At 51.2% G+C, this 19,712-nt stretch overlaps 1 protein-coding gene across 2 annotated transcripts in view; it reads right to left on the bottom strand.

Moving 5' to 3' along the window:
• Window positions 1-1,322: 1,322 nt before the first annotated feature.
• Window positions 1,323-19,712, bottom strand: part of SLC6A13 (solute carrier family 6 member 13) — a 63,284-nt gene continuing 44,894 nt past the window's right edge. For both annotated transcript variants that reach the window (XM_075006338.1, XM_075006349.1), the window contains 7 exons: window positions 8,294-8,418; window positions 7,455-7,567; window positions 5,850-5,987; window positions 4,369-4,471; window positions 3,878-3,978; window positions 2,835-3,005; window positions 1,323-1,812 (listed from right to left, as the gene is read on the bottom strand). In XM_075006338.1, the coding sequence (XP_074862439.1) occupies window positions 1,693-1,812; window positions 2,835-3,005; window positions 3,878-3,978; window positions 4,369-4,471; window positions 5,850-5,987; window positions 7,455-7,567; window positions 8,294-8,418 (871 nt within the window). In that variant the 3' untranslated portion in view covers window positions 1,323-1,692. The remainder of the gene's footprint in view (window positions 1,813-2,834; window positions 3,006-3,877; window positions 3,979-4,368; window positions 4,472-5,849; window positions 5,988-7,454; window positions 7,568-8,293; window positions 8,419-19,712) is intronic.

Below are 19,712 nucleotides of genomic sequence, written 5' to 3'. Positions count from 1 at the left end.
GGGGCATGGGACAGGGAAGCGGGGTCTTGGGGAAGAGACAAAGGTGCCTGGCCATATGCCATTAGAGAAAGCTGGCAATGCTACTGGTGTTCTGCGTCCAACTGTGGCCCTTTGCTGATGCCTCAGTTATATATCAGGGGAAAATCTTTCAGGGCCCTGATAAGCGACCGTATGGCTGCCTAGAGCCATAGCTGACACTGCTCCAGGGGAAAGGATTTTAATTATTGCTCTGCCCACACCTTACAGCACCAGCTCTGCCCACAACAGACCCACGTTAACGTCTAATTCTTAATGTCTAATTCCCCCCACGGGTACCAGGGCCCTGCTGCAGTGGGAGGCTGGGAATGAGAATCGGAACACAAGCTGTGTGAGACTGTAGCGCCTTCTTGTACCAAAGCTGTGATTTCCAGGGTGTGAATCTGGCTGCCTTCGTGAACTGAGAGCTTCCCAAACCTGTGGCCTGCTTAGCTGCAAATTCATTCAAATGACATGTTTTTGCAACAGTTGCTCTATTAGGCGCAAGAGCTACAGTAGCAAGGCCATCTTGTGACTACCAGCTGCAATTACACCTTATCTGGTTTTGCTTTAAACAGCCAGCTGGGATACCCCACTCTGTCTTAGTGAGTTTCCCGTCATAGCTCAGGGGACTGAATCATGCAGCACCAAATACAACGATTCAGCTGCAATCCCAACACGGCTGAGAGAGCTTTGGCTCATTCAGTCAACTCCTTATGCATTCCCACTCGGGAACGAGTGACATGTCAAGCTTGGAAAAAAAGAAGAGCTAGAGCACATGCCCTCTGGAGCCAGGGAGCCATTATGATCCCCTGAATATTTATATGGCAACTTACTGCTTAAAGGTACAATCTAAACAATATTCACAAATCAGTATTACATTTAAATTGGGCTGCAGAGCCTTCCCTACTCTCCACATATACCAGTCACTAGCAGCGAGTCCCATGCAGATCTGCTAATGCACCTCCAGACTGGCCTGCACAACCCCTGCTACTCCAGTTCTCCCTCCCATGCCACCCCTGTTGTGCACCAGAGCTGCAGAAGCCTCCAGACATGCCCCAAATACCATAGTCCTGACCAGGGCCACTGACTTTCCACTTTAGACTAATTACCTCCATCCCCCATCATCAACAATGACTTGGGTTCTTGGGCTATCAAAGTACCCATTGTCCCTGCCCACAGAGGTGGCCCTTGAGCAGCTCTGGAAACAAGCAGCCCCTCTGGGAGCAATGACTGGTGGGTGGCAGGGACAGTTCCATTCTAAGGAAAGAACAAAAGACAAAACTGAGGCAGAACCACTCAGAAGAGAGAAGATAAAAGATTTAATGGAATGAATGAAGAGGTCCTCAAAATCCATGTTGGAGAAGAGCCTCTGTGACCTTTCACCATCTCCACTCCAGGCCTGAGTCTTCTCCTGTCCCACCCTCTGGAGTGTTGGGGACTCTCCGATATTTGAATGAGCTCCTGCATGTACTTCCCAGGAGATGATTAAGGTGCACTGTTGACTCCACACAGTGCCTGGAGAGCCTTCTGTAGCAGCCCCTGTTGAGCCCATAAAATCCTCCAGGGGAGGCGCAATCAGCTCACAAGTCCAACTCCCCTCAGCAAGTGGAGAATCCTTCAGTCATCCAACAGCTACAAGGTGTGCATCAAACAATCCAGGGGGCTGTGGCGGCCCTAGGAATGGGACTCTAGTTCTGTCAGCATCAGCAGGCCTGACCTAGTGGAAGGAAGAGACTGCCGCACACCCAGACTGAAAGGCAAGTCCTCATCCGGGCAGACCAGCTGGCGGAATCTCTGAAAGACAAAGTCAGGTAAGGTGGTAGGGAAGGATCTGGTTCACCCACAGCCTCCTCCCTACACTGGGACCCACCCCAACCCCAGTCAAAGAGCCCCTCTCTAAGTAATTTTCCAGCAAGGGAAGGGAGAGGCAGGGAGGAGTTTGAGGTACTCCCATACAGATCTCAAAGTGAATGATTCCCAGCACTCAACACCACAGCCCCCCACAGCCGAGACATCAGCCCCTCAGGTCCAGACATGCCCTAGAATAGCCCCAATCCCCACAGCCAGATACGACAATTTAAACATTTGAAAACCACCTTAGCTGTTGGATGGCAGCTGGGAGCATCCAGGGCTTGCGTGGAACCCAGGGAAAATTCCCTTCCACATTCCTGACAAGGGCTGTGATGCTGCCAAAGCAAAGTCACATCCCGCATACTCACCCCAGCTTTTACACCTGAGCCATCCAGGATGTGAGTCAAATGCAGACCTTAGATCCCCGCAGTGCTTGAGAGCAGCAACACCAGCCACTGCTTCATTGCAGTTAGAGCTGGACAAGGCCAAAAGCCACTTCTGGGGGGGTGCAGACTCAGCAGGGGACCTAGAGGTCCTAGTATGCACCCCAGCCTGCAACATGCACTGGAATCCAGAGCGCCATGCCCGAGATGCAGGCAGCCCACAAACTATCTTGTAGACCTCCGTGCATTTGGCCTGGGGCCTGCACTTGGTCTCTTACCATAATCTCTCACAAAACAGTTTTCCTATGACATTTGACAAATGAGAGAGAGCGAGCCAAGAACTGCAAGACCCAGGAAAGCAGCTAGTTTTCTGTCCCCCTCCAGCTAGCTGGAATTCAATAAAGCCACTAATTCTTTACAGTAATAGACTGAGCTCCAGTGACTTAGTTCTAGGCTCCTGTTTATTAACCCACACCACAACAGTCACACCTCCATGGGCTGTCATTGCAACAGGCCAGTGACCTGTAAGTTCCTCATCAGCCTGGCTTTGGTCCATTCCCACTCCCAAAGCAGCAGCCTCACCTCTCTCAGGGAGCCCTTGATCATGGAGAGTTTGTAGACAATCCAGAGAGGGATGCAGACCATAGATGAGAGGGCCAGCAGCCAACCCAGGGCGTCTCCCCACCAAGGGTACACATACTTCTTGTTGTAGGTCAGAGGGGTATATTTAATCAGAGAAAACAGGAAGGTGCCCTGGGAAAGTGGAAGAAGCCAAGCACAGAAGAAGTGGGGAAGCAATGCCATTAGCCAACATGGATTTCCCTTCTGACTTCACACCCACAGCTGGACTTCCCTGGGACAGACAGACCCTGAAGGGCAACAATCAGAGCACCAATCAGCTCCACTTTAGTACTATTGCCCCTTCAGTTGGTATGTAATCCCAGCCAAACGCTCACCCTAGCAGCACTCCCTGGTGATCTGTTCCCTCCCCCAGTTGTTGTATCCCCACTCACAGCTGTCCACGGTGATCAGAGAGATCACACACAGCAGCAGGTTTAGAACTATTGGCCTCTAAGCCACAGGCCACTTGAGCTAAAGGAGCGTGCTCATGAGAGTGTTGTTTACACAGCCAGCAGAAACCTGCAGCAGCACATCTCAGAGCCCAGGTCTGCAGAGTCAGGCTCATTCTATGGCACTAGAAATAGCTGTGCAGATGTTCAGGCTCAGAGAGTAGCTCAGGTTCTGAGGCAGAGTCCGAGCTCCAGCCCAAATGATTACACAGCTTTTTCTAGTGCCATAGCATGAGCCTGGATCTGCAGACTTGGGCTCTGGGACTTGCTGCCATGAGTTTCTGCTGGCTGTGCAGACCTACCATAGCTGGCAGTAGCAGTAGACATCTTACCGTCTATGGATCAGTTGCTGGAGGACAACATGATGGCCATGCTCAGCAAGTGAACCATTACAACTTTTCCCATTCCATGGGAAAGTGCTCACTACCTATTCAGTATGGCCCCTAAATAGGGCTCCCAGAACTACCCATTTCTCCCACAACCTAAACCAGCCCCACTCTTCCCTGAGTCACATCTCTCTTGGACCCCCAAGACCAACAGCTTCCAAGATCTCACCAGACACACAGCTGGTGTGATGAAGAGCCAGCAGTATTTGATGATAGGCCATGGCCGGTAACCAATCATGTCTTCAACGTTATCATAGAAACGTTCGGCACCTGAGGAAGATGGGGAAGGAGACTCCCGTTAATAAAAAGGAACAATAGTAATAGCGTCTGCATGGGCCAGAGTGGTTACTGACTGATGGGGAGACCCACATGACGAGGAAGGAACTCAGAAAGGGGGCACTGTGGGTAATGCAGATAAGCACAAACAAGGGACTTCCTTGCTGCCATGAGGAAGCTTCTCTAGCCAGCACCCACTGGACACTGCTGGCAGGAAGCTCCCACCTTATTCCAGGGCCCTGAAGCAAGGGCACATTGTGTTACTGTTTGTAAAGGGCTCCAGTGTACCAGATTTACCAAGAATATCTATGGCCTAGTGCTCTCTGGAGTAACAGAGTCTCCACAGCGGGATTCGAAGTCAATGGCCACCAGGCCTGTACTCACCATACACCCAGCCAATACAAAACGTCTCAAAGATGGCAACAAAAAGCAGGCACATGCCGCTGGCAGCGTAGTAATCAAAGATCTGGAAGACATACATCCCACCCTAGCAGGGGCAAAGCAGGGAGAAAAGAGGGAGAAGAAATCTAACCAAGGTCAAGCTATTCAGCTGGAAAAAGAACCAGTTAATGTCTTCAGAACCTTTCACTTTGACCCTCTCCCAACAATCTGACGACGATCCTTCCCTTGTAAGCCCAACCTGGCCAAAACCCAGCTCAGCACTGGGGAGCCTCCATGGTAATCCTGACCTTCCCGCCTTCCTTCCCCACTGTCTCTGTGGTTTCTCCTTTCCAGGAAAGGAAAGTCACTGTCCAGAAGCTCAGGGTTATTTTTAGGACAGTCTGAAAAAAAACATGCCAAATAAAGGGAAATGGCAAAGGAGACCCCACACACCAAGACATCGACACATATGCCAAATTTGCACCCAGATATAACAGAGTACAATTTTGCAGGCACAGCTCACTGGGGGCCCACATTTTAGGTGACATAATTACAGGCACAGCTACAAATGCAATTCATTCCAGACACAAAACTGCAGGTGCAAATTCAGAAACAGCTTTTTAAAATCAGGCCCAAAGAGAGACAGAAAAGGACAAAGAGAGAGAAACCCACACTCAGGCATCACCCCTTCCCACTGCCAAAAAAGAACCCAGGCCCAAGTCTGATCTCGCACCAGTTTTTACCCCAGCGGAATTCTATTCACTTCCATGCAGATAATCCCAATTTACATGAATGAAGGTGAGGTCCCAGTCAGGCCCAGGTGCTCACTGCACACATAGTGCTCACAAGAGTTCTATCAATAGGGAGGAAAGTGATAAAGATGCTCTATTTGGCTTCAGATGAGACAGGGTAAGGCTTAGTTTGCATGATACTGTGAAAAGCCCTGAGGTCCTCTCTCAGGGCAGCACTGAGCAGCCTTGCACAAGAGCGTGGGACAGGCAATGAACGCTGAAGTAGTCCCGTGAAAGAATGGTTAGCAAGGCAGGACGTAGAACCCTGTGCTGGGATTTGGCCCCATCACTGCAGAGCAGCTCTTGGGAAATGCACCTTGCAGGGGGTCAGTGCTTCACTTTCAAATCTGCCCCAAAGCTGGCAACTCCGGCAGCCAAGTGCCTCCAGCCGCTGCGCTGAGGCACTGGATCTCTACCGGAATAAGAGGGCAGAGAACCAGCTGCTGAATCAGTAACACCGACGCTTGCCACACCAGGGAGTGCCCCTTAGCAGTGCCCCATCTGAGCACTGACCCAGCATTGCTTAGTTTATAAAAGCCCATTGACCGTGGTGGAATTACTGCAGCTGGCCTCCTGACAGCCACAGAGCCGGAAGCCCTCTTTCTGCCCAGAGGGCTTTCAGTCGGCCGTGACAAGAAAACCCCACAGACTGCGAACTACAGGAAGAAAGGGACTCCCGTCCCTGGGCTGTACCTCTGTGACCATAACCAGTCCCACAAGATAGGAGAAGATGGAGAGAAGCAGGATAAGGATCTCCCGGCAGTTTCGCTTCCGGAAGATGGTGGGATACATGTCAGCTATGGCTGTCACCAGGCTCTCCAGACAGACGAACTAGGAAGAAGAGAATGCACACACCCGTCTGCACGCTGTTCCTGTGTCAGCTTCCCAGGCTTCACTCCCCTATGGCCTCCTGCTCCCCTCTGCACTCAGGGCAGGTTTCTCTCAGCCAGGAGAGACCACACATGTTCAGCATTGAGAACGAGCCCCAACCATGCCAGGCCTGCCCCAGGAACTTTCATTGCTCTCTGTGCCTCAAAAGCACGCTGCTGGAAACCAGCACCGGGCCATTTCCCAACCCCCCACTCGGCACACTGCTGGAATCAGCTCACAGCCTTCCCTCCATGCTCCGGCAGCTGGCTTCCAACCCCCATAGCAGCGCCACGCCAAGAGCTCCCACTAGCGGGTGCTGCTTAAGCTGCACGCCTGTCTCCTGCAGGTATCGCTGCAAACCAGCATAAAGGTTTAAGGGCATCTGCTCAGATCCCTCCTTCCTACACAAGCACAGAATAAGCTCCAGCTCCTCCCTGTGCTGGATGGAAGGAAGAGGCTTGCAGTGCGCGTGACACTACTATTATCATCACACAGGGAGGCTCCCGCTGAGATTGTGGTCCCATAATGCCAGGCCCTGCACAAACACTTAGCAAGACAGCTCCTGTACCAGATGGTTTATGCTCTTCGCAAGCCAGGCAGGCAGTGAAGGCACAGAGATGGGAAGTGATTGGCCTAACACAGGGGTGTCTAACCTTTTTTCATCGGGGGCCACATGGCAATTTTTTACATGTTCCAGGGGCCAAACACAAAATAGACCCAAATCCAACCCCCCCCCAACATTCCCAGGTTTAACCCCTCGCAGCCCCAAATCACACACCCTCCCGCACCCAGCCTTAACCACCTCCCCACCCCCCACACACACAGCCACAAGCCACCCCCAGGCTTAACTCCCCACAGCCCCAAGCTGCCCCCAGGCTTAACCCCCCTCCACCTGCAGCCAGGCACCCTACACCCCAACCCCGGTGACTCACCAGAGCCATCACTAGAGCCACATTGCTGGAGCCCTGAGAGCCACACCCAGCCCCAAGAGCCACCCAAAGCACACTGGAGCCCCGAGAGCCGCATGGCACTGCTACCAGCTCCACGGGCCAGACTGAAAGGCTCCAAGGACCAGATTCTGTCCTATGGGCCACAAGTTGGACACTCCCGGCCTAACATCACACAGCAGGTGAGTGGCAGAGCTGGGAATAGAACCCAGCTCGCCTGAATCCCCATCAAAAGTGCCCTGTTCACTGGGCCTGTCCGTGTGTCTCAGCCCATCGGAGATTAAATGAGAGCTGACGGGCCGCAGGGGGCATTATTCTCTGCCCAGAGAGGGGAGTGTGCTTTGTTCTCTCAGAACTTGTACCTAGGTCTTTCCCTCACCACCTGGCCATTTATCAAGTGGGGTGTGTTGGCAGTCAGTTTGAAGGGAAGCTGGCAGTCTGTCTGCCAGACAAGAAGGAAGTACTTGTGTCCCATCCATACCTGGCTGTCCAGTCCCAGCAGAACCACCATCAGGAAGAAGAAGCAGGCCCAGAGCGGGGAGAAAGGCAACATGACAACAGCTCGAGGGTATGCAATAAATGCCAGGCCAGGCCCTGCGAGAAGAGGGTCATTTACAGTAGGTAGCAGCAGCCAAATCTAGAATCTATCAGCTGTACCATTGCCCTGCCAGGCAGTGAGGAAAATGTCACCAAAGCAGAATCAGGGAGACTAGCAGTTGAAAACAGGTCTATGGCACCCACCCCCTGAAAAACATCCCACCTTCCCCAATCTGTTCACTCCTGGCACTGGGAACCAGCCTTCAGGAAACAGTGGCTCCACTGCTGGGCGAGGAAGATCAGAAGGACCGGAGCAAGCTATGGCTGTACTGACAGGAGTGGGGCCAGGCAGGACCGGGCAGGCTGTGGGCTCCACCTCCATGGCTGGAACTTGAGGCTGGCAGATTCCTAATGCCCATACAGAGCAAACTCAGGAAGTCAGATCTTAAGGTTTCATGACAAAGATCTATGCACGCTTGCAGCCATGGGGCTAAGTTTATCTGCCTCAGAATAGCTGAACTGATCCTTCTGGGATTTGAACATGGGGTTGCAATTAATTTAGCTTGATCGTGGTCCATTATGCATCTCAGGGGGTCAGCACAGCAGCCTTGGGACACCCCTCCCTCTGTTCTCTGCACTGCTCTCATTACATGAGCTTTCCTCTCAGAGGCAATGCAGAAAAGGAGTCCAAGGTCAGGGCCAGGTGGCCAGAGATTGCCCCAACATACGCAATGGTTCATCCTATTCTGCATTCTGCTCTTCCTGCGCACCGAGCCTACTCACCTGACTCTGCTACCTCAGAAATAGGCACACCTTGTTCCTGTGCCATAAAGCCCAAGATGGAAAAGATTGCAAAGCCAGCTAAAAAACTCGTACCGCTGTTCAGAAAACACAGTGCGATGCAGTCCCTGGGAAGGAGAAAAGACGAGTATCAGCATGGGGGAAGCAGACAGCCAATCAGAGAAGAGCATCAGCGTGGCAGGTGAGGGGAAGAAGCTAATCCAAAACAAGTGGCAGCGAGGCACATCAGCCAATGGGTTGAAAGCATCCACATGGAGACATTCACATATGTCTGTGTTAATCATTTCTACACAGATGTTTGAGCAGATGTCTCGACAGTGTGAGGATGTGGATTCATCTGGAGATAAATATAGGACATGTGCATCTTCATATCACAATGCTGATGTTTCTTCTCCATACAACATACTGACAGCCTGATAACGTCATAAAGCCTAAAATAAATTCAGAACTCTTTACTTATTAACAACAACCTTTCTCTATCTCAGGTACAGCTAGCCCTCCATTACCTCAGTGTCTGTGTTCCTGACCATCTTTATTTATCCTCAACATCCTTGTACGTGGGTATTCTGTCCACTTGATAAATGGTGAACAGAGGCACAAGGGACTAAATGACTTGCCCACAGTCATACAGTGAGTCTGCAACAGAACAGGGATTGGAACTCAGCACTCCCATGTCCCAGACAAACATCCAACCTCCTTACATCTGATAGCGAATGTAACCCCTTTTCTCTCCTCCCTGGTTTACTCAGGAGCAGGCAGCGCTCAGTTGTGTGTCTATGTGCCTGATAGGTTCAATATTAAAGGAGATTCTGAGGGTCCCAGTGGTGATATTGGATAGCTGGGAATCCCTTTTTCCACCCCTGATTTCTACAGCTCTGTAAAAAGGCAGTGCCTCCACCTGGCTGGCCCCTGTACACACTCAGTGGTGTGCCATTGGAAAACTCCAGGAAACTTATTTCAGAGATAATAGGATTTAACTCCCAAACAGTATAAACAGTATATTTCTAACAGCCCACATGAGAATCGACACACACCTTTACTTACTGACTTAAGGAGACAGGGTTACAGACTAAACATGCATGAAATCAATTAACAATATACACAGAAATGAATGGAGCATAACTGGCATGTGCACTGCCCTCAGTTCTCCCACCCCGCAGTGCACACTCTTTAGTTATCAGAGTTCCAGTTACATGCTTGCGGTGGCAGGCGTCTGTTGCTCACTGGCTTGCAGACAGCTTGCTGAGGGTTCTATGCGTCACTCCAGGCAAAGCAACCAACTGACCAGGCCCTCAGACCTGGAGCTGGCCTCCGCAGCACTCTAACACGCACCCATCAAACTCCTTTCCTGCAAGGTCTCTCATCAGCAGGCTGTAGCTCCCCAGTGCAGTTCCTGGCTAGGAGAAAACTTCACCTTTGCCTTGAAGTGGTCTGTTCAACCAGCATTCACTCTCCAACAAGAGGAGACCACTATCTTCTTTTTCCAGACTTGCCAAATAGCACCCCCTCTCCTTCCCAACGCCTCATGGGAGTTGTAGCCTCTACAGCCAGATTGTCACACACAGCAACAGCTAGAGGCTCCCACATACAGAGGGGCCTACACAAGGATCCAACCAGTGACCTATCTAATCCAGTAACCTCTCTATGACCATGGTGCAAACTGGATGCTTCAGAAGGAGGCGCAAAAACCTGAAAAGTGAGTAACCAAATGGGAGGTTTCTTCCCATCACAACCCTATCTGTTAGTGGTTGGTTGACAGGCCAAAACCTATGGGTTTATATCCTAGCCAATGTTCTTGTGGATAGTCTCTTTACTTGTGTGAATGCCTGATCATTTTTTGAACCCTAACCAACTTCTGTCCCAAATAATATCTTTTACCTGCAAATTCCCCTTGGTACTTGCATTAGAATCTTCGAAATTTTGTGGAATCAGTTTTATAATCATTGGCTTTCTTTCACCCATCAAATCTTTAACCTAAACAAAGCCATTCTTTTCAGTCTCTCTTCATACCCAAGTCTCTCCAGGCCTCTAGTCATTTTCGCTGTCTCTCAACTGCCACATTTGTGCTCTGTCATTTAGAGATGAAGAGACCAGAACTAAATGCTACATTCCAGGAAAGTCCATACCATTGATTTAAACCTCTCTAGTCCGGCACCTTTGGGACCTGACTGGTGCCAAAAGAGAGTATTTGCCAAACCATGGGAGGTCAATATTGTCTTGCAGCATTACCAGCAGTTCTCCTGCTAGTCCTGGGCCCTTAGAAGACATTTAAAGGTAAATTAGAGCTACAGAGCATCACAGAAAAGTAAAGGCCAGGTAGGTGGCTGTAAACAAACTCTATGGGACCACAGGAAACTTGGCCGCATGCTTGGTAAGTGATCATCTAGCTAACTAAAATCATGCTGGGTTACAGATGTTACCACACAAGAGAGTGCCAGACTAGAGAGGTTCAAACTTTATTAATTTATGGTACTTAATACATTCAGTAGTTTATATTAGTTATTTTCCTAATTTGTAGCCAACCAACAATTCAAGACAGTGAATATATTTAGGATATAGAGGTGAAATGTAAGTTTTAATTAATGTTGTAACATGGGGCCTGTGGCCCTCTGGCAGCAAAATACTCAGTTTAGTGACACAAGGCCTCAGTCCTTAAACCAGTTGGACCCTCTAGCTGACAAAGATAAATGTGTACTGCAAACAGTGGAGCCGACAGGCACCACAGGCCCTGCGGCGAGGTGTGTGTGTGGGGGGGCTCTGCACCCCCAAAAGGGGCAGGGCCAAGGGCAGTCAGCCCTTATCTCCACCCAGATTGCAGCATGCTCCACCCTGAGCCCTCAGAGCCAGAGCGGTGCTTCAACAGCAATTCAAAGAGGCCCGGGCCTCTGGCTGCCACCACTGCTAATCTCCAAGCCCTGCTGCAATTGCTTCTTTTGCCCCACCACCCCCAACAGGAGGCCTGACAGCAAAGTACCAATAACAGTCAGATGTGCTATGTGCTGAGGATCTGGAAACTATGAAACAATAAATTGAAAAAAATATGCCACAATGACCCGGTTAATACCACAAGTTGCCCAGCAGGGATGTTGCGGGGGTGGGGTTGCTAATAATCTCTCAAGTCACTATGTGACTGATTAACATAGATGTTAATGAAAATAAAGGGAAGTAAGGAAATAGGCTATAGGAAATTGGGCATCCTTAACTTAGTGGGATGTGGGCATATGAAAAAAGGGGTTGAATCCCATATATATAGCCTGAGGTGGCTGTAAGACAGGAGTGAGGTATCATGGTAGTTGTGGGAGAAGCCAGGATCAGAAGAGCAAAGAGAATTGCAAAGTGAGGACTGAATGGAATGGCATATGAACGGACAGACAGATAGATATGAGGCTTAGTAGGCATAAGCATAACTCAGAATAAAACGGTGTTGGCTGGCTTGCGTGCTGGGTGACATGAATGACAAGATGCCAGGATGACAAACCCACGTGAGGACAACAGTGATGAAGAGAATGACTGACACTCCAGGGTCTGCCAGCAGGAGATGTGACACAGTCAAAGAGCTAAATACTGCCTCTCTATCTGCTATTGTAGTTCCATGTTTGTGAGATTGTGTTTATCTGCAAGTGGATTTGTTAATAAAGGGACTTGTGAGAAGTTGAATGATTCCTTGTGTGCTTCTAGGGTCTCTGATTCCAATAGTAGGGATGGTAATAGTCCTGAGATGCTGTAGCTCTCTGGAGACTGTGCCTATGTTGACCACTTTGCTCAAACAGGTTAATAAATAATTTTATTCCATCCATTCATCCATAAGGCTATAAAACTAATACTGGATAGCTTTTTCAGACCCCCTGCACGACGAGTAGTTCTCTTCATTGATGCATTCCCCCAAAGACACCCAGTTACAGTTAATGAAAAACACACCAGGTCAGAGTAGTGCAAATTATTCATTTTTACATAAATTACTTTCAAAACAAAACAGCAGTCCAGTAGCACTTTAAAGACTAACAAAATCATTTATTAGGTGATGAGCTTTCGTGGGACAGACCCACTTCTACAGATCATAGCCATACCAGGATCAAGAAGTGGGTCTGTCCCACGAAAGCTCGTCACCTAATAAATAATTTTGTTAGTATTTAAAGTGCTACTGGACTGTTTTTTTGTTTTGATAGTATATAGACTAGCAGGGCTCTGTAACTATAAATTACTTTGTGTGAGTCAACATTAAACAGCATCTGCCATCATGTTGTCCATTCACTTAGCTGGGTTGGGGTTCTCTGAAGTCTCTCACCAGCTTCTCTAGTTTTGACTGACCTAAATCATTTTGTTGCTACTTCACTGTCCATCTCAATTTCCAAATCATTAGTGACTATCTGGCACAATGCTGAGCCTACAAGGGATCTTTGGGGAACCTTTGCTGTTATTCTTTTTGCCATGGGGAAAACTGACTCTTTTTTCCAGTGTAAGACCCAAGCTGGAAGAATGAAGGGCAACTCTATGAAGAGCGGAACTATACCTAGAGAAGCGGATGGTATGAAGGACTGACACCAGAATAAAGCACTATTCATCTAGCTCAGCAGTACAGAAATGTTGTTTCCACTTTGAAGGCATCTTCCCTTTCAGACCATCAAAGTTCTTTACAACCTTGCTGTGAGGTAGGTAGTTGGCATTAACTCAATTTTTCATGTAGGGAAATGGAGAGACAGACAATTGCCCAGGCAATCTTAAGATTGTACAGCAGTTCATCAGCAGACCCAGGAAGAGAATCCAGGTCTTACAGTGCAATGCCTCATCCACAAAACTTTTGGTCTTCTACGAGTGTCCCCGTGGGTGCTCCACAATAGGTGTCAGGCTCGCCCCAGCGCCGCAGATCGGAAACTTTCCAGCAGTTTCTCCCGGACTGCGCATGCGCCGGTGCACACTGCTCCCTTGCGCGCCCCCGGCCACGTGCGCAGTCCGGTCCCCGCCAGGTCCTTCTTAACCGCCATCAGCTGCAGACGGAATCCGCTCAGGCTGCGGCCAGAGTCAGCGTAGTTAGAGTTTTTAGTTTAGACTGTTGATTTCTTTTCTTGCCAAAAAAAAAAAAAAAAGGAAAAAAAGGAAAAAGGACAAAAAAAAAAAAAATATATATATATATAGAAAGTTTTAGTAAAAGAGAGAGAGGAGCGGAGACAACGCGGGGCTGTGGAGGCCAGTAGGCCTCCTGCCGCGGCAGGCTGGGGTCCATGAAAGGGCAACAGGCACAGAGACAGTCCTAAGTACCCTATTAACAGCTCAAAAGACTCACCGCGATGTCCTCTTCAGGATTCAAAAACTGTGAGTCCTGCCGCGAAGATATGCCGGCCTCCGATGGGCATAGTCAATGCATGAGGTGCCTGGGGGAATCACACGTTACCCAGAAGTGTTCCTTTTGTGCAAAGCTCACAGCCAGAGCCAGAAAGGACAGAGAAATGTGGCTGAAAATGCTGTTGTTTGATAAGGCCCTCCAGCCAGACGTGCCGGAGAGGCCTCAATCAGAGGGACCCACAGGGCTCCATAAAAGGAAGGCGGCGTCCCTCACCCCCTCGGTGCAGAAACGGAGGAAGCTCTCTCCAGCCCGATCCCTGCCAGCGGTCACAGCGAGCGGGACGGGAGTAGCACACAGCCCCCAGCCGCAGTCCCAAACAAGCAGCAGCGCGGCAGCGCACGTGGCAGAGGCTGAGCCTCCGATTACTAAACAGCCGGCACCCACAGCCTTCAGAGCGGCGGCCAGGCAAGCGCCGGAACCGGCGGCACCGCCGCAAGCGGCACAGATCCTCGCGGCGCCAACGGTGCAGGGCCAACAGGCACGCAGCCTGCAGGCACCGGAGGAGGCTATCTGCGCGGCACCGCAGCTGAGCGTGCCAAGCGTGGCGCCGACAGCGGGGCCGAGATCCCCGGCACGGGAGGGGGCGGTGCCAGCCCCGCAGGGGAGGGGAAAGGCAGCAGCAAAAACCCGGCACCGCAGCCCTTCTCCAGACAGGGCTGCAGTGCTCCTTTCAACAAGCCCTCCCCTTATGCTGCGCACGCCAACCAGAAGGCATGGGTCTCCTCCAGCCCACCCAGAGCCTCCTTCTCCATTCCTCCAACCAGTGTCACCGTGGCTCGGGCCACCTTCGCCTTTTCTGGGATTGGATCCCCTGGAGTACTACCACAAACCAGTTTCACCACTGTCTCAGTCATCGAGAAGATCTCGCTCTCCCAGACATCGGGGGTATGCGCCTCGAGAGTGGTCCAGGTCTCCATCCCAGGAACCGTGCCCGTGCTGCCATGGTCACCCTTACCATGCTGGGCATAGACACCACAGGCATACACCCAGGGGCAGGTCCCCCTCGACCGTCCAATACCCCCGCGGGCACTCACAGACGGGGGACGGAAACACAGCGGTCTCGGGGGAATTGATATTGGAACCCCAAGATTTTCCCTCGCAAGCCTCTAGCGAGAGGGTGTGCCACCGACAGCAGGACCCTGAGAGTTCGAGGGAGGCTTACCCTAGTGGTTCCTCCTTGTCCTCCCCCGACAAGGCTACGGCCCCCGGGGATGTTGCTCCCCCGGACGACCTCAAACAGTTTCAGGAGCTGCTTAAAAGGGTGGCTTTCACGCAAGGCATCCAAACAGCAGAGGTGCAGGAGAAGCACCACAAGCTCCTCAAAAATCTGAGACCTCCGGCCTCATCCAAAATCGCTATCCCGCTCGACGAAGCAATCATGGAGTCAGCCACCACCATATGGCAGACCCCGGCTTCCACTCCACCTATAAACAAGAGATCGGATAAGAAATACTTCGTCCCGGCGAAGGGCATGGAGTTTCTGTTTAGTCACCCACAACCAAATTCACTGGTGGTAGAATCGTCTCAGCAGAGATCAAAGACTTCCCACTACCAAGCGGGGGGCACAGACAGAGATGCCAAGAAGCTAGAGCTATTCAGCAGAAAGGTATACTCCTCCTCCACCCTGCTGTTGAGAATGGCAAATTATGCAGCACATCTAGCGAACCATAATTTCGACAATTACTCCAGGCTTACTTCTCTCATGGATTCGCTTCCGGAAGATAAGAAGCCGGTGCTGAAGGACATCGTGCAAGAGGGCTATGCAGCTTCGAGGACGGGAGTCCAGATCGCCCTGGACGTGGCGGACATGGCGGCACACTCAACGGCTACGGCAGTGGTCATGCGCAGGGAATCCTGGCTTCAGACATCGGGTATCCCGAGGGATCTGCAGGCGAAAATTGTTGATCTCCCCTTCGACACGCAGAAGCTGTTTGCAGAGTCAACCGATTCGGTCATTCATTCCAGTAAGGACTCAAGAGCTACACTCAGAACCCTGGGTATTTATACCCCTCCATACAGAAAGAAAAAGTATTACCCTCAACAAAGGCGATACCCGTACCAACCTCAGCGTGCTCAGTACCAACGGGGCTACGACCAAGGGCGACATCAACAGCAGCAACAGTATAGAACTCCTAGGCGACGTTCCTAACAGAGCCGTGCATCCTCGGGGCAGGCCCAGAGGCAACAAGTTTGACGGACAGGTCGAGGGCTGCACTATTACCACCATCGCGCAATGCCATCCCCAGCTAATGTTCCATCATCGCCTCCGACCGTTCCACTCACAATGGCAAAAGATCACCACAGACAAATGGGTACTGGAGATCATAGCCACCGGTTACGCAATCCCCTTCCAGTCGCTCCCGCCACCGAAACCTCCGCCCAGGCCTCATCTCAGGGATGCTTCCCATGAGGCGAAACTCAAGCAGGAGGTGGACCATCTTATGTTCATAGGGGCGGTGGAAAGAGTGCCGGAGCGACTCCAGGGGAAAGGGTTTTATTCACGATACTTCCTCACAGAGAAGAAAACAGGAGGCTGGAGGCCCATCTTAGATCTTTGGGGCCTCAACCGGAACTTGCGCAAACAATGTTTTCGGATGATCACAGTCGCCTCTATACTCACGGCACTGGACGATGGAGATTGGTTTGCAGCCCTCGACTTACAAGATGCGTATTTTCATATAACGATCCACCCGGCACACAGACGCTTTCTCCGTTTTATGGTCGGCAAAGAACATTTCCAATACAAGGTCCTTCCATTCGGCCTCTCCTTGGCCCCCAGAGTCTTTACCAAAACCCTGGCAGTGGTGTCAGCCTACCTGCACAGCCAGGGGGTATTTATATTCCGATATCTGGACGACTGCCCACTGAAAGGGGCCTCAAAGGCAGAGGTACTACGCATGATACGCGTCACAGCGAACACGTTTTCTTCACTGGGCCTGGTCATCAACCTCGCGAAGTCAAAGACCGACCCCACACAAGACATAGAGTTCATAGGGGCTCGTATAAACTCTATTACAGCAAGGGTCTATCTACCCGACGCTCGCTTTCGCGCCATCAGTTCCCTGGTGCAAGTCATTACGTACAGCCCCACGGTGCTGGTCTTAACGTGCTTGCAGCTGCTAGGCCACATGGCAGCGGCAACGTTTGTGGTGCAGAACGCCAGATTGCATATGCGCAGCCTGCAACATTGGCTGGCGAGCGTCTACAAGCCGGCGTCCCACACTGTCTGCAGGGTGGTGTCGCCCACGACAGAGGTGCGCAGATCCCTGCAATGGTGGGTAAACCCCAAGAACATGCTAACAGGGGTACCCTTTCACCAACCACAAATCTCTATTTTTCTTACTACCGACGCTTCCCACATAGGGTGGGGAGCACACATCGACGACAAGGTGACGCAAGGACTGTGGTCCCCTACGGAACAGTCACTGCATATAAATATACTAGAGCTCAGAGCAGTGTTCAATGCCTGCAAACACTTTCGAGACCACATACAAGGCAAAGTAGTCGGGATCAATACAGACAATACCTCCACCATGTTTTATATAAATCGACGAGGAGGAGCTCGATCCCGTGCCCTATGTGCAGAAGCAGTCTGGCTGTGGAACTGGTGCATCGCCAACAATATAACGTTGAAGGCCTCGTACGTACCAGGCGCTCACAACGTGAAAGCAGACCAGCTGAGCAGGCGCTTTGCACTCACACACGAATGGCAGATCTGCTCCGATCTGCTACGACCGATCTTTCATACATGGGGGTTTCTCCAGATAGACCTGTTTGCCACTCAGCACAAGAAGTGCCCCCAGTACTGCTCCAGGGCAGGATTGGGGTGGGGGTCCCTGGGGGACGCATTTGTGATTTCGTGGAAGGGCCCCCTGCTTTACGCGTTTCCCCCCACAGTGCTCATCCACAAGGTCTTGCAGAAAGCCAGGAGGGAGAGAGCCCGCATGATCCTAGTAGTCCCAACGTGGGATCGACAGCAATGGTTCCCCTTGCTTCTGCGCATGTCGGACCGCCCACCACTTCCCCTTCCAGTGGCGCTGGACCTGCTCACGCAGGCCCAGGGGTCCATAGTGCACCCACACCCTCAAGGCCTGCGCCTACAAGCATGGTTAATCCATGGCTCAGCTCCCTAGAGAGTACATGTACGGAGGGAGTACAACAAGTCCTGGAGAGTAGCCGAAGGACCTCCACCAGGAAGACTTATAAGCAGAAATGGACTTGATTCACTGCATGGTGTTCTGCCAAGCAGTTAGCTCCCCTTGATGCTCCTATACCTGTAATACTAGAATACTTACTGGACCTCAAAAGAGGCGGGCTCTCCCTATCCTTGCTAAAGGTCCATCTCGCCGCTATATCGGCTTTTTGGCATGAAGAGGAAGGGCCCACGGTGTTTGCCCATCCTATTGTTACCAGGTTCCTGAAGGGGCTGGTAAACCTGTACCCCCCTCGGAAACCGCTTCCACCATCGTGGAACTTGGACATGGTGCTCAGCGTGCTAACAGCCCCACCTTTTGAACTCTTAGCCACAATTCCCCTACGTCTACTTACGATAAAAACGACCTTCCTTCTTGCAATCACGTCAGCTCGCAGGGTGAGCGAGCTCACAGCGGTTATGGCAACGTCGCCCTGCACAGTATTCTCAAAGGAGGCGGTAACCTTACGGCTGCACCCAGCCTTTGTTCCCAAAGTTTCTTCAGAGTTCCACCTTAACGAACCTATAGTTTTACCCTCATTTTACCCGAAGTCTCACAGGTCCGGCAAGGAGGCACGCCTACATCTCCTGGACGTGAGGAGGGCGTTGGCCTTCTACATAGACAGAACTAAGTCCTTCCGGAAAATGGACAGGCTTCTAGTCTCTCTCGCTCCCAGGTCGAAAGGGGAGGGTCTCTCTTCACAGAGAATCTCGAAGCACATTGTGTCCTGTATAAAAATGTGCTACGAGCTTCAAAAGACTCCTTTGCTGGCCCCGCCCAGGGCCCACTGCACCAGGGCGGTGGCGGCGTCAACAGCCTTTTTCAAGGGCATCGCGTTAAAAGACATCTGTAGAGCGGCGACCTGGTCATCCTATGACACCTTCGCCAAACATTATGCTCTGCACCGGGTATTCGAAGAGGATACCCGTCTGTCAACAGCAGTCCTTTCAAGGGCAACCTGCACATAAACTGATTACCCACCTCCTTACTTGGGTTACTGCTGGGTAGTCACCTATTGTGGAGCACCCACAGGGACACTCGTAGAAGAAAGAGAAGTTACTCACCGTAGTAACGGTGGTTCTTCGAGATGTGTCCCCGTGGGTGCTCCACCACCCGCCCATCCTCCCCGCTTCGGATCTCTGTTTACTGTTTTTCAGGAGCATCCGAGGCGGTTGGTCAAGGAACTGGCAGGGACCGGATCGCGCACGTGGCCAGGGGCGTGCAAGGGAGCGGCGCGCGCCGGCGCATGCGCGGTCCGGGAGAAACTGCTGGAAAGTTTCCAATCTGCGGCGCCGGGGTGAGCCCAACACTTATTGTGGAGCACCCACGGGGACACATCTCAAAGAACCATCGTTACTATGGTGAGTAACTTCTCTTTCCTTTCTCCGCCATCCTTCTTCCCCTCAAACGAGATGGGAGCTCTCAGTCCCCTTCTCTCTGGGCAGATGTCCCCTCTACAACAAGTGGCAGTGAACCTTATCCTATGGGGAGAAGAGACCGAAGCAGTGGTGTTTAAGCTCCTCAGGGCCCAGCCCATGTTTTTTAGCTTTCAGAGAAGCACTATGCAACAGAGGCCATACTTACAACAAATAAACTATCTACTGAATATTTGAGAGAGTTTGTGTGTCTGTCCATTTGTTCAATAACTCCTCTTAAACAGTAAGAGCTTGAACCACCAAATTTGCTATGCAGCTTCCTCTTATCATAACGTAAAGCAAGGGTGGGGTTTGGTTGTGCCAGGACAATGGGATCTGCCTGGAATCCAACTGTTTCTTATCAAATGGAAATGGAGTGGTGTGAGAGCAGAGACAGTTATACCCATGAATAACTATGTAAGGGCAGCAGGCACAGAGGGCTTTTAGACCCC

This window comes from Carettochelys insculpta, chromosome 1 (genome assembly GCF_033958435.1).
Source record: "Carettochelys insculpta isolate YL-2023 chromosome 1, ASM3395843v1, whole genome shotgun sequence".
Classification (NCBI taxonomy): Eukaryota; Metazoa; Chordata; order Testudines; family Carettochelyidae; genus Carettochelys; species Carettochelys insculpta.
Note: the sequence above shows the minus strand (reverse complement) of the source record. Positions and strands in the feature narration are given on the sequence as shown.